Source organism: Calonectris borealis, chromosome 2 (genome assembly GCF_964195595.1).
Source record: "Calonectris borealis chromosome 2, bCalBor7.hap1.2, whole genome shotgun sequence".
Taxonomy (NCBI): Eukaryota; Metazoa; Chordata; class Aves; order Procellariiformes; family Procellariidae; genus Calonectris; species Calonectris borealis.
Genome location: NC_134313.1, coordinates 83,765,155 through 83,780,509, shown reverse-complemented (window position 1 = coordinate 83,780,509; position 15,355 = coordinate 83,765,155). Strand labels below are relative to the sequence as shown.

Genomic DNA, 15,355 nt, shown 5'->3' with positions numbered 1-15,355 from the left:
CAACTCTATAAACAAAATAGCTTAATCATCAGTAATAACCTTTCTCTAGTGCAAGACCATCATGTTAATCTGCTTTTCAGACCTGACATAAACACTGCATGTGAAGTTAATTTACCAATACTTTGTGGGGAAACAAATCCTAACATATGCAAAAGTCTATAGGTCCTGAATAACAGAACTTTTGGATTTAAAAGATTTCCACACGCAATATCTGATGTGTCAGAACACTTGCCATCACTGAATTAGCAGAGATCTAATCAAAGACAGCCTTTGTGTCTTTGATTAGATCTCTAATCTAATGTGCCCAACAGCACCTTCAAGAAACAAGACACAAGTACGAAATCTTAGGTCTGTAAAGCAGACCTTAACCATTTCCCCTTGCTGGAGGGAGGGATTTGAGAGTAGCCTACTCCAAAATGAACACAGCCTGACCTATTTCACCACAGTGCTATATGCTGGAAATCCCTAGAAAGCTTCAGCTACCGTACACCAGCTCACACATCGTCAGAGTTAAAGCCACCCTCGTGAACCTTGTTGCCTGCGCTTTGTGGCAACTGCATCCTGTGACATAGGCAGGTTTCTGCACTGGCACTTACACTAGCAGGACACTGGGATCTACACAGGAATTCTCCCTCCAAGTGGTTTCTGAATATAAAATGCCACAAATAAAAGTTTGGAGAAGGAACATTTTCAAAACCACAACTGAGTTAAAGTTATTCCCAAAAAGTTTCCAATTAAATCTTTCCAAATTAAATATTCAGGTTAAAAAAGAAAAAAGAAATTAGTTTTTCAGCAAGGCTTGTGATTCGGGAAGGATGTTGATTTCCTTGCCTAAGCTGTCATTTCATCTATTTCTCCCTTGCCATCCTCTGTTCTCCACAGCACCAGGCTCCTGTGTCGTACCAAGTCTTTCATGATGCGTTTTAGCAGATCAACCAGAGTTGCTGCACACTGTCACCAACCCTCTCTAGACCAGCTTCTGGGAGGAGAAGGGGCAGGAGATACCCAAAGGAAGTTTTATCAACAACTGCAGCAATCTGGACAGTTGACTCGTTAAAAAGACATCCCTTCATAAGGTCTGAACATTGGTATCGTCAAAATGTTGTACCTTTATTTAGCTGCTCTCAAATTTGACTGGTTCCCAAGGCAATTTAATGAAAATGACAAATGCTGAAAAGTTATGGTTATTTTGCAAAGCAGCCATTCCACCTCAGTGCCACAGCTTCCTTTCATATGTAAGAACACAGATTGCTCTGCTGGTTCACGTCACAAAGCCAATTTCCTCATAAAACAGAAACCTGTGATTTTAAAGTCCTCCCCCTCACCTCGTGGATGCAAAAGTGTCCCAGGTGGTAAGAGGGATGCCGTTCAGTCACCTTTTCCCAAAGAAAGTGGGTAGACGCCAGCTGCCCCCCCCTCCAGAAGCAGGCTCTACAGCCAGCCCCTGCCTAGCCTCGTGCCCAGCACACGTAAGGTTATTCTGCGCAGAGCTGTTACAGAAACAGTGTGCAGCAAAGTACGAACAGCAACTGCTTAGGTGTCTAATCAACTCGGCCATAGTTCAAGGGCAATATACTTCAATTCAGCCTCCTCATCTGCGATGATGAATCATGTCTTACTTGGTCAGCTGCAATTCTCTTCAGCAATACATTTTAACAAAGGTCCTTGAACAAAAAAACTGATTTTTGATAGGTTCTACAACAACAGACTGCTCCTTCCGCTATCAGACATGAGGTAGATATGCCTCCTCTTATTTCAAAATCAAGCAAAGAACTAAATCAATGACAGAAAGGTGAATGATTTATCCCTAAGGCAAGAAAGCGAAGGACAGCAATAAGCACTCTTGCTAAGGTAACTGACGATACATTTCCACTGCATAGGTGCAAGCCTTACCAGAACTGCTCCGTGATCAAATGGCTTTCTTGCTCCAGTGATCCATTACCTTCAGTCATGCTATTCAAACACGACTGCTGGAACACATTCAGAAAGACTAACGTCAAGCTTTAACACTTCAGTCAGTATCTACTGCACACTATGACAAACCTGAAATCTCAAGCTTCATATTTTTTCTAGGTAAACAAGCTTTCAGAAATCAGCTCCCTTATGGAAACATTTTAAAAGGCCAAATGAAAACTAGGAAAATAAACTTGTACTTAATAAATCATTTTTAAAAAAGAGGTAAATTCTTGTAGACAAAATTTGGTATTTTTTTAAGTGAGTGTTGTGTTCCTAGCCCATCTGCATGACACAATTTTTCAGAGAAGCAATTTTATTCACATTTAACTTTTGTTTAGAGCAAGTTTTAGCCTGTCTTAGAAAACTAAATTTGTGGAAAACAGATATACTCATCAAAAGTGTCAGGAATTAGTCACCAGACTCTGTCAACAAACTAATTTAAACTCCTCAGACATCCAACTCTCCTGTCCCTCTTAATATGACAATTGTAGCTTCCAATAAAATTCTCTTCAATAAAGCCTCGGACAAGCAAAATAAATAAATAAAGGCAATACAGTGTAGTTTATGTGATTAGTCACAAACACTTAGACAGCTACCTGAGATCATTACATACACGCTGTATATGTGAATTTCAAAAAATTGTCTAGTGCTGATAAGTGTAACAATGTAACAATCCATGCAAAACCTAACTTCCTAGTAATAAAGGTTATCTTAGAAGTAATATCTTGAGCAGGAGTTATCCTTGCCCTAATGTATCTCTTCAGCTTTGAAATGAGAAGCAACTTGGGAAAATTCCTGATGTTCCGCAGTTTCACAGTAGATGGGAAGGCTGCGTGAAAAAAAAACAGCTATTTTAAAAATCATGTGTAGTTGGCTTTCTGAAATCTCACCTAAGATATTAGCAGCAGCAAATGAGAAAAGAGCATTCAAGAAGTTCAGCTAACAAAGGTACTTTTCTCCATCCCTAAAATGGCATACCATAGTACAACGTTAGCCTACAAAGCCCACTATGCTGAAAACTATGTACCACATACCTAACTACAGATGCCACTCTATGAACTTCAACCCAGATATTTAGGTTGCTCCTAAAGCACACAGCAATCGGGTGTTTCCTCAGAGTGCTGCCCCTCCACACGCAATCACAATCCCATCCTGTTAAAAAGCAACTTTTTATGGCAATTAAGCAGTTCAGTTGTCAAAGGCACAAAAAGCCTCAGTAGCTTTCCCTCCCTAAAGGCCTCCCTTTACCAGATTTAGACTTGTTCTCCTCTGCCTCACCCAGAAAGTAAGTAGCAGATAAGAGCTTCTCCAAGTTTCACAGTAATCGATAGCATAGAAGCTGCCAAGAAACCCAGATCTATGAGCACATGAACAGTGCATGGGACAAATTACCTAAATTGAAAGATCAAAGTTTTGGCCATGGGGCTTGGGGATTTTTTAATTTATTTTTATTTTATTTTATTTTTAAACCAGTATTCTACCTATTTCTCAACCCAGGTAATGGTCTGTACTGCAAAGATTAACTTGCCACGTGTAGTCTGCATTCCCAGGATCCAACCTCCACTCTGAATGGAGGAAAGAGGTGAATTAATTAAGAATATCCTAGTTGCACTAATCCTCCTTTCCCTCACAGTTCCTATCAGGTAGTTCTGGAACAGTAAAGCTCTCCGCCACTTCACTGAGGGCTCCAGAAAGACTCACTGTCCTTCACATTCCTCCCCCAAAACTGTACGTTAATCGAAGCAAGCGTTCCTCTGAACTCACAGGAAAGCTCAGGGATGTAGCCATGCCTTCCTATTATCTCGCTAAACACCCTTCAGCAATATGATTTTTTGCAAGTGACCAGAACTGACCCTTTCAACTCTGGGGACAAACTAGGATTTCTGTTTTCAGGAGGGATCTAAAGAGACTTTGATCACAACTTCCAGGTTCACCCCATTTATGCAGAAATTATTCTAGTGATGGTATCAAGTGAGTGAAACCCCACAACAGCGAGAATATCTTTAGTTTAAAGCTCCTGACTTCTTCAACTCTTCCGAAAGCAGAGCTCATTTGGCAATAAATGAAAGGAACTGCAGAATCTGTTCAAGAAGTGGTGTTTTTCCCCTTTCCTTTTCACAATCTTCATGCATATTTTGGATGTGAGAGAGGTGTATTCTTTGGCAGTTGCCTTCTGGACTCCCAAAGAATCGAGCAGACCATAGGAACATCTCCCTCGCTCCACCCACTAACCCTCAACAGGAAAAAAAAAAAGGGGGGGGGTGGGTGGGAATGTAATGATCCTATATAGTTGCCCAATACTATGAGGGGAAGACACATATCTTATATAGTTGCCTAAATGCTATGAGGGCAAGACATATACAAGACAGCTATAAGTTAAAGAAAGCTTAAAACTAGCTGGTAGGAAGACAAACTTTCTGTACTTGCCATTGGTTTGCCTGACACCAGCTGACTCTTCCAGTAGTCCTTCACACCAGCAGCAAAGCAGCTGAAATTCATCCCTGATGCAACTCCAGCGAGACTAATAGGTTTCCACAAGAATGAATCAGGCCCTGTATATCTAAAACCAAACCCACTAAAGTTTCACTGAAGCGAAATTGCAGGAGTACAATCTATGGATAACAGCTGGAGAACATTAACTCTCCCCCCCCTTTCCTGGTTGTTTTTTTTTTTTTCTGTTCAGACAGGAAGCAGTCATATACCATACTGCATAATATAAGGATCCCGGGATATAAAGACAAGTAGAAAAGGATTACAAAGAGCGCTCTAAAAGTTTTTAGCCAAGTTACGCTGCCGTAACCCCTGAGCTGCCTCCACTGCCCCTACAGCATGAACCGAGAGGCAGCGGTTACCTCCCACCTATTGAAAAAGAAAAAAAACAAAACCAACATAATTAAGGGTATTTTAAGGGTCTCAGCGCAACCGTATCCTCGTTCCCGGTGGGGGTCGCACCGGTCCGGGGGATGGGGGGGGACCGGGCGAGAGGCGCCGCGGCGGGATCTCCCCGCCGCGGCGCCTATCGCCTGGCCCCCCCGCCCCCCGGGCCGGGGCGACCCCCGCTGCTGCCCCAGGACCCCTCTTTTCCCCCCGACTCACCCTCGCTGCCGTACTGCTTGCCATTGTTCGCGCCCATCCTGCCGACTTCATGCTCGCCGCCGCCTCCCCACGCCGCCGCGCAGCATTTCTACCGCGGGACGCCGAGCGGCCGCGGATGATGGGAGTGGAGCCGGGGTGTGGTGGTGGGAGGCGGGGGGAACCCTCGGGAATTTTACAGGAACATGTCCGAAGCAGCCGTGCAACTTTCTCCGCTTCTTCTCTGGTGGCCGACACCCTCCCTTCCCCCCGCAAAAATAAAAAAAAAATTAAAAAAAAAAAAAAAAAGAGAGAGGGAAAGAATAAAAAATGCGATGTATCGGGGCGCCTTCCCCGCCCCGGTTTCCAGCCGGGGTGTCAGGGCAGGGGAGGCGGCTCCAGTTATAATCCACAAGCAGGACGGGCGGGACGGCCCCCGGGCGCAGGCTCCGCCGCCCCGCGGCCGGCGCTGCGGCTCCTCCGGTAACTTCAGCGCCTCTCCGCCTTCCTCCTCCTCCTCCTCGCAGCCCCGCTGCTGCCTCCCCCGGGAAGCCGCCGCCAGCCACTTGTTGCCCGGGGAGGGAGGAAGGGGAGAGCCGCCGCCGCAGACTTTTGTTAGCGGCAGGCGCCTCCTCCCGGCGCCCAGCACTGCCGGGCCAGGGGGAGGGATGGAGGGAGGGATGGAGCCCCGGCCTTTAAAGACACAGCGCCCGGCCCGGGAGCTCCCCCCGCGACTCCCCCCCGTCCCGCCCGGCCGCGGGCGGCCCCCGCCGACGGTGCTGCAGCGGAGCGCCCCGGGGGCCGCCCGGCCCGGCTTTCCCGCCCTGCTCCTGGCGGGGGTCTGCCCCAGCCCCGCCGCCCTCCGGCCCTCCTCAACTCGCCCCGGGCCGTGCCCCGGCGGGAAGGTTTGCCGGGCCCTCCCCGGGCTGCCGCGGCCGAGCCCCGAACCCCCCGTGAAGGCAGCGGGCGCTGCGGAGGGGCCGAGCAGCACAGCTGGCAGGGAACCATTCCGGGCGGGACCGCAAGCGCTTCGCCCGAGGGTCCTTGATGCTGCCGGTCGGGCACCTTCGCGGCACCTTCCAACCCTCTGCAACTCACAGAATTTGGAGAAAGTCACCGTGTGTACAAGAAAGCCACACAGGCCGTCGGTCTGTTTACCTGTCGTCCCCTGTTCCTCCGGACTTCGAGCTGTTTTCTCCTTTGCAAATAGTCTTCTCACAGACACTCAGCTTCAGTGGATCGCTCCTGGCCCTTGCCACTACATCAAAGAAAAGAAACCCAACTGTTTAACATCCCCACATTAGTTCTTCAGGTATCTTATAGGGCTGGTGCTTTGAGGTGAGATGGTTCTATTCAATTCAGCTTTCTTACAAAACAGCTGCTTTTTCTTTCACCCCAAAAGACAGGCTCTTTACTCTCACAGACCACGGGGATCGTCAGGAAATCAGAAGCAATATATGCCCATCCAGCTCAAACGTTAGGGCTGTTATTACAGACTCACTCTGATAGGGACTCACCTACCATTACTGATATCTGACAGGACATCACAGATCTGAAATGGTGGAGTGTGCTCAGCGGCGTAAGGGACAGCACTGATGGGGTAAGGGCCTCTCCCGAGGGCAGCCCACCCTAACAACAGAATTGGGAATCACGGCTTTCACCACCGCAGGGGAGTCCGTCCTGCCCCTGCCCGGCAAAGGGGGCTGGGTAACAAAAGATGCTCTTGAATGGCTGTGAGGGTGAACTCTGTGTGTGTGAACAGGTAAATAGCCGAAACTGCCAGTCCTGAGAGGATGCTTGCCCCCAAAGGGCTAACACTAAACCAACAAAAATAACAACAATGAAGTTTGCTCAAGACAACTATTACACACATTAAGTGGTAATCAGGGGTTACCATAAGATTTTTGGAAAAGATTGAAAAGAAGTAAAAAAGAAGGATGAAAGTTTGCGATAGGTGGAGAGAGACCTCGGAGCAGGCACAGAGCAGCAGTCCAACCTGGTTTGACACTGCCAAAAGTCACCCCACCGGCATCTCGCCTCGGCCTCTGCCTCGTGGCAGTTCGGGGTGCGACAAGCTGGGACACACACCCCAGTGTGCAGGGCTACTTTGTGGCACGCGTGTTAGCCAGCCGTAGGGAGCAGCAGAGGTATGCATAAGTACACCTAAAATCTGGGTTACGCAGGTACCTGCAGGAGGTGTGTGCGATCAGGGGGACCCGCACCCCCCGAAGAGGGGTGTGTGCTTGTAACCCACACAGCCTGGGGAGCAGCGTGCCCACAGCCGTGCACGTGTGAGACTAGGACACTTTAGGATTAGTTATAGAGGGGTCTTTAGAAGTTTATAGCTGTTCACTAACATTTTGTAAGTATCTACTACTGTGGTTTATGTGTTGTATTGCTGATACTGATCCTCAGCATACAGCTTACTGATTGCCAGGTCATTACATGCCCTTATTAAAAAGACAAAACTGCTTTAATCCTGATTTGATTTAAACCATGAGTTGAGCAGTTTTCCCTGCACCATGCTATGATCTTATGTATGAAAAAGCCTGTCTTCCTAAATATATCACAACACACACTAGACAATTACTGTATGTACAGATAATTCTGAGCAAATTACATCTTTGTCAACATATGCAAATGGCATATGAAACTGCAGAGGGAAAAGCATCAACACTGACAGCGTTACAGAGAAAGTTTCTAAAATCTGAAGTTTTGGGGATGGAAGGTTAACTTAAAAAGAAAAAAATGTGCATTTTCATTAAGAGGTGGGTTAATTACCTGAAGCTGAAACAAGTTCCAGCAGCACAGATGACTGGCAAGTAATTGGGCAACATTAATTAGGCTCTAATCCCATCAGATACTGGTCATGAATGCTTCTCCTTGTGAAAAAGTTTTGGTCCTGATTCAAGATGACTACACATACCCTTCAATTCTCAAAAATCAGTGAAGCTCTAAGAAAATATTGCCTTCTGGGGTCAGACTCATCAAGTGACCATCCTGCGTTTTTTGAAAGAAAATGTGAATTAGTCTAAAAATACAGTTTTCTGTAATCAAAGGTTAATTTCTATCTACTGTTATTAAACAAGTTACTGTACTGCGCCAAGGCAGGCAGGCTTTGACACAAGTGCCTGCTTTTAACATCCTCTATTTTCTTTTTGAGAGTTACCTGTTCAGAGGGTGGGGGAGCAGCAATCTGCCTTCTGTAAAACAGTGAAAGGTTATGGTGCAAGGTTAATGTCTGCCTTACAGACAGGCCCACAGACTGCCAACGAAGACGTACAACCAAGTATGCTTTTTCCTGCCATGTGGCTTGTAGGGTTTGAAAAACCCACCCCAAACACTTGCTAGGAACTCACCTAGGGAGAGTAGGATGTTAAAGACAAAAACTAGGGCTTTCCATGGCACAGCAGCCTACCTTTGTCACTCAAGCCCTCACCTCAGACTCAGCAATGAGCAGCTGTGGCTAGCATGCCCAGCCCTACCACCCTCCCCCCAGCCAGTACTGCGGGGCAATGCTGGTCCCCAGCTGCGGGAGAGCACACGCAGGCTGAAACCAACACGTGTCCCCGCTCCATGTGCAGCCCAGCTGCGCTTAATCTTAGCCTGAAATACAGTGATGGGAGTAGCCACTGCGAATGACTCCCTAGGCAACCTCTCATGTCACGATGTGTGCTGCGCATCCCGTGGCGGTCAACCACCCGAAAGGTTTCCTGTGTGGGTCCCAGGGCCAGGAAGGCCAGCGATCCCACTTCTAACTCCTGGAAGGCTGTGCATTTGTTGCAGCAGCCTTTCTCGCATATAAGAGAGGAATTTCTCAGACTGACTGGAAACATAATCTCACATAAACCCAAGTGCATAACTGTAGGTAAATCATTTTACAGGATTCAGAAAGAACAGAGCCTCCGTGAGAAGGAATATAGCAGTTTCCCTCCAAACTCAAAATTTGTTGCACCACAACTAAAATGAATCCCTTTGCCAAGGAGCATTTTTAAGAATAGCATAGGGTGGTGCTTTGTGAGACATGAAGTTCAGCTGTCAAAGGAGCCCTGTAGAGAATAAAGACATTAGACAAATGAGTTACCACTCCGTCAAGTTTATGGCATATATCCCAGGAAGATTCCAACATCACCAGAACGAAAAGGAAAGGAAAAAACCCCATCAAACCAAAAAAATCCCAACCAACCAAACCAAAAAACCCAACAGAAAAAAAGCCTACAGAGGAAAGAACATCTTGGTTTAGGAGAGCTGAATTCAGCTTTCAGATGAAGGACTGAATATTTCTGCTGCATATCCCGTTACACTCTTTCTAGAGGAGAATGAGATGGAGGACACATGGAGAAGCAGTAAAATACCAAACTCATTTTGGTACAAAAACTCTCAGCAGAAATGCACTCGTCACAGATGATACTACTGTCAATGGGTAACCATTTTGTGCAAGGCATTTAGGACAGTCAATCTTGGAGCTTCATAAGCCCAAAAGTGTCAACATGAACAGAGAAGTTGGGAAATGCTAGTTCAAAGAGGACCTAGGACTGAGTCATCGTATAGCCCTTCAGTATTTACCAAACGCTTGGTTCATTGTGGGATTCGCTGTGGGAGTCTGGGAGGCCTATTACGCCTAGCCATATGGTTTGGGACTTGGTACCATTATGGTGCCTGTGGATGAGACCTAAGAAGATATTTTCTTTTAACAGTTTCAGAGATGTTTCACTCATTCTTGGCAAAGTTATGTAGTAGTCTATTTCTGTTTTTTTTTTCTCCTTGTCTTCCAGTTGGTGAGTACATTGAGACTATTCAGCTTGAACTACAAACATAGTATATTTATATATAAATAGAAGGGACTGGTAGGAGTCTCTTGGCTGTGACTAAGTTAAGCTGCCTGAACCACATCATATAATTCCTTTGTGAAACTGTTTACAATAACCCTTTAAGATACCCTAGCCTTCAAAACAGTGCAAAGAATCTGAAAGCACATCGGTTCTGCCACCTTTTCAACAATCCAGAGGAGATGAAGTGCTTTCTGTAAGGACAAGAATAACTTTCATGTTTGTTGCTTTTTAATATAAGCAGTATGAGCCTACCTAAGAGGGGAGGAGATGGAGTACTATCAACCACTGGTTTTGCAAGACTGGGAAAGATTTATTGTTATATGAGACATGCCTTCCTATATTGCCATTTTCCTTCTTCATGAGGAGACATCAATGCATTTTGCTTAGACTTGTATCCTGTCCCAGTGAGAGGAACTTAGACATTATTAGGGCTGAGGAAGAACAAGAAAGCTATGGGCCAAAATGTTTCTATTTGGATGTGTTGCTACAATCGTTCCTGGGAGTGTTTGTATTACATCTCTATTCAATATGGGCCTCCCTCTGTGGTGCGCTACATGTCTTATGATGCACCATTTTTCTATTCCATGAATAAAACCACAGCGATTTTGGAAGAAGTAGCCAAACAAAGGGTTCTGGATTTAAAAAAAAAAAATTTGAAAGCAACTGAACTATTTCCATAAGGCATCATCACAGCAATTCCAAGACTAAATATTTTTGCTCTGGAATTTTTGCCACAGTTGGTTTTGGTGGGGTTTTTTCTTCAGTTTTAGTCTAAGCTTTCATCTTTGAAATAATAATAAACAAAAATCTAAAACTTCCAGCTACTTCCAACTAGCTTTATGTTGAACTTCAGTTTAAAAGCCATTTGTATCCCAGGCCTTCAAATTCCAGCAACAAAACTAAGACTAGTTTCCTATTTGGCATAGGAAGCTTTGATTTTTCATACTTGAGACATTTTAAGCATTTGTTTTCACACTTTGTATTTAAATAAAATGATAAAAAAAAAGAGTATCCTTTTAAAGACAGCAGAAGCCAAGTAATATTTTTCTAATTAATTCTACTTTTACATCACCATGTTCATATGGCTGCATATATTTTGTGAATGCTCCATGATAATATCTGTGTTGACTGCTTTTGGGCATTCTAAAGTGAAAAAGAATCCAAAAGAAATTTGACTAAGATGTTGCTGGCAACTTAAAGCAATTATCAAAAGCACATTGTTTTATTAACTACAAAATGATCCACTGATACTACCTACCTCCTAAAGGAAAAAAAAATCTAGATTATCATCATAGATAAAAGTTAGGGCCTCATCACCATATGACCCGAGAGTATGTGCCATTTTATCAGTAGTAGCCTTAGTATAATTATGAGTGACTCGATCTACATGGCTAAAAAGCTGCAGGGTCTAAGGATAGCTCAGATTGTATTTTAAGGGGTAGCTTTTAGTAGAGTCTGTTCTGCTGGCTGAGAACTCTCATAGCATCCCCTCGCATAAGGACAGGCTGCTCCAGCCAAGCAAAGGCTCTGGTCCCACAATGACTTCAACAGGTCTGGTTAAAATGCATTAAATCAAGGTGGTGCTCAAGTTCCAGGATACTTTGGACTTTAACGAGTGTCTTATGATAGGTGCTGATGGGATCGCAGAACATATGAAGTACAGGAAGTTCTATCAAATAAAGATCCAGTTTTATTTTAAACTTCTTTCAGAAGTCCAACTAATTCAAATCTTAAACAAAAAGATTTTAAGCAACCTGAGATTTTAAGACATTTTTGCTGATGTTTTTCAGTTTTACAGTAGAAAATCATAACTCGGACCTGATTTTTCCCTTCTTCCAACAACAAAAGCAATAAATAAAGTTCAGACTGTGTTGAAACATGTTTTACATTACATGTAAAATCTGTTGAAAAGAACAGCGAGTTTGCAAAGTCAAGCTCCTAAGTCTCAAGTGTTAGAAAACACAGGAATGAAGACTCTGTGCTACTCCTGAACCACCATGCTGAATTCCCCCGCCTTGTCCACAGTACACCTGCCACAACAGACAAGGCTGGGGCCTACAGCCAACACTGCAAAACTTCTTCATTCCCAGAAGCAGTTTGCAATTATGTTAATTATGGCATTATAATGCATAAGCACAATGGAGACATAGTAGGAGTGTAGAGGCAAAATTAATTCTGGCATTTCATAGCTTCTGTCTGACCTTGCGATTTTGATGTAGGGGTTTTTGTTTGGTTTAAAACACCGGGTTGGCTGGCACATTCTTCAAGAACTAAGCAAAGAATGAACTTAAGAAGATACATTGCCTCATCTCATTGACATCTATAGCAATCACTTGCAGGGCTGGAAGCCTAAGCTCTGCTAAACAGACTGCTGTTAGTTGGACTAAGAGAAGCACTGATGGCAGTGGAAGATTTCCCAAGCACCGTGGTTGTGTCTACGCTGTCCTTCTTCTCGGGACCCTGGCTGCAGCACACTGTGCAGCTGGTGGGGCCAGGCTTCCTTTCTGTGAAAAACAGAGCAGGGTGAGATTTATGCCTGGGCTGCGCATAGTTGACACTCACACTGTGGACGCTCCCCAAACAGGGATGTGGACGAACTCTGGAAACCCCTGTCTAGAAACAGCCTGCAGGAATCAACACTGGGGAAGGACAAAGCATGTTTTCAGCGATGTGTATCTTCTCCCAAAAAGCAGCAGGTGGTGCGGGATCACGGGGTGCTGGACAAAGGGCGCTGCATTAGACCGAGCTTCTTCTGACCATTGCATCTGTACAAGTACTTCTCCTTCTGCTTTGACCTTGGTCCACTACCCATACAAACAGTGCCACACCACACGCATACCAACACCTCATTTCACATCCTTTCTTCATATCTGGCTAGCTGTAGTCTCAGCTTCTTGGGCCCCATTTATCCCAGATACCTCACTCAACAAAGCTCCCTTCTACCCTCCAGGTCTTTCCTTCCTGCTTCCTTCCTCCACTGTCTTCCCTCCCAAGGCGGTAACCAGTAACCTCTCGCATTTCCACAGAATTTTACTCCTCAGCACTAATCTCCACTGATTAACTTCCTGATTAACTTCTCCTCAGCACTAATCTTCCTGATTAACTTCTAAACTTACCTCTATATTCAGTCTTCATTGGTGTTCCCTGAACCAACTGCTTTCTTCTGGTCTCTCGCCGCTGCCGCCGCCAGTTCGATTCTTCTGCCTCAGACTGATGTTAATGCAAAACATCCTAAGAAAATTCACAGGCAGTGGCTCTTGAATTGTTCAGCCCTGACGGGTTCCCTCCCAGTTCTTTCTTCTTTTCATAAGGAGAGGCAGCACAATTTAGCCACATGAAGGGGAGTTTCACCAAGTTTCTACCAGAAAGTTTTGTTGTATTTCAGAGCTTTCTGAGACATCACACCTGACTTGTCCAGCCTGCAGCCAAAATGCCTCATTTTCTCTTGGTGGTGTCACTCCCTGCACAGCCAGCCTGGACTTCCTTCAGATCCTGGCTTGACTTCCCCTGGTTTTCAGTGAAGAATTCACGGATAGCTCTGCACGAGGCTTACTGGAGGGCGGGGAGAAAGTCTCTTTGATGCCCCTAGATCTCCTCACAGGCCTGGCAGAATCATATCTTGCCCAATCACTGGGTCACCCAACTCACAGATGGAATTTTCTCTGAGGTAGCTTGCTCCCACTGAGAGCAAGCTATGTGCCTTCTCCCAAAAGCAAAGCCAACAAATGGTGCCTCTGTTGTCAGTAACGCTAATGCCACTCTATCACCACGTCCTGCACTCTTAACCAAAAACCAGAACTTGGTTTGTAAACAGCAGTGTGGTACTCTGAGAAAAATGGGTGCTTGAAGAAGCATGCACAAGAAGCTCTTTCAATACTGTAAGCTGGACTACTGTGCTACAGTGCAGGAAAAGCGCATGTCTATGTAAACATCAGCATTTACCTGTTGAAACAAAGCTAAGGTGTGAACACCAGGCATGAACCCACAGAAGACACTGATGGCAGCTGTCCCGATGCAAAGGAACGGTTCAAGCATCAGCTCATGAAAAGCGCGTATACTTCCCCTTGCACAATAGGACACTCCTGTTTCTGTGCTCTGCTAGGAGGATTTTCACGTAATAACTGAGCAAATTTTCTCTGCCTATGGCAAATGTTCCCATGGAGTGATTCTAGCACGCCGTGCATCGGGTTCAGTGAAAAGGCCCCCTGCCTCCTCCAGTTTTCATCCCCCGCCCCAGACAGCTTGCTTTGTCCCATATGTCCATGACTAATTTGGAAATTTGCCATGAGGACAGTGTCCACGTGTAAAGCCAGCACAATTAGCATGCTTTTGATATTTCCAGAAATTTTATGAGCCATCATCTAACAGGCTAATTTCTGGCTTAATTAAATCAGTCACTTGCTTCTGGGAAACAAAGTGTCATTGCTTCATTTCTAACATTCAGATCTATTATTCTAAATATTTTTGCTCATACATATTAAATCACTTGCACATGTCCTTCATAGTTAAGGGAAATATTATAGGGATCTTATTACAAAGTGAGCCAACAGCTGAAGCATTACTTTTTCAATTTGATTTTCATTGATATTTCTGTTTTGTGAGACTCTGCCCTTCACCACTCAACGTGTCCCTCACTGGTGGCTCCAGGAGGAGTCTGCCCGTTTCATTACCGCAAAACTTGGCTCAAAGAGACACCTGGTGACAGTGCAAAGAGTGCCACAGACAAGGGTAGATCCTTTCTTCAGGATCTGATGGAAAGAAATGAAGAGGAGGCCTTGATATCAACTGGCAGATGACAGGAGCTGGGATCAAATACCTTTTTGGTATTTGGTATTCCTTTCCCTTGGACAGAAGATCAACTAGATCAAGCAGATGGTGATAGCAATCAGTACAAGAGTGGGTAACATAAAACTTTAGATCCCATATTGAAATATTGTCTATTACTAAGACTCTGGATATTTTCTCTTTAGATGGTTTTTTCCACCCCACTGCCTTCTCTTTATATGTCAAAATCTAATATTATACTGCTTAAAGGAATATCAAAATTAATAGCTTAAGTTAAGACTGTCTGCTTTCAAAGCTGGCATCTTCCAACCACCGTAGAAACTGCCATTAACAGTTTAAAAGCCTGTAACAGATTTCTTCCGGTAGATTTTACTCTGTCAGTACTCTATTTTTACCATCCCAAGTTGTGTGTCCTCCTATGTCAGAAGTCACTCCTTTGTAGCCAAAATGGCTTAAAACCTGAGTGCTACTCCTCAGCCACATCTGGTCAAGGTGCCAGGTATTCACTTAAACGATCAATAAATGCAGGTTTGTGTTAGCACACTGGAATGATGGGCATCTGGGCAAAAAACTCCTTCTGCTTCACACCAGGTTCACGGCAATGGATGGACATTACAAATAGGTGAAGGACAGTGGGATGTTAAACTCCCACAGCCCTTTGTTGGAGGAACATGAGCCAGAGTCTTAATGTAAAGCAGTTTCTAGGAGAA

The 15,355-nt window shown here is 44.8% G+C and overlaps 1 protein-coding gene across 1 annotated transcript in view; it reads right to left on the bottom strand.

Moving 5' to 3' along the window:
- FBXL7 (F-box and leucine rich repeat protein 7) overlaps window positions 1-5,225 on the bottom strand; it is a 196,999-nt gene extending 191,774 nt beyond the window's left edge. The window contains exon 1 of the mRNA XM_075142484.1: window positions 5,053-5,225. Coding sequence (XP_074998585.1) covers window positions 5,053-5,089 — 37 coding nt within the window. The 5' untranslated portion in view covers window positions 5,090-5,225. The remainder of the gene's footprint in view (window positions 1-5,052) is intronic.
- Between the last annotated feature and the right edge of the window lie 10,130 nt (window positions 5,226-15,355).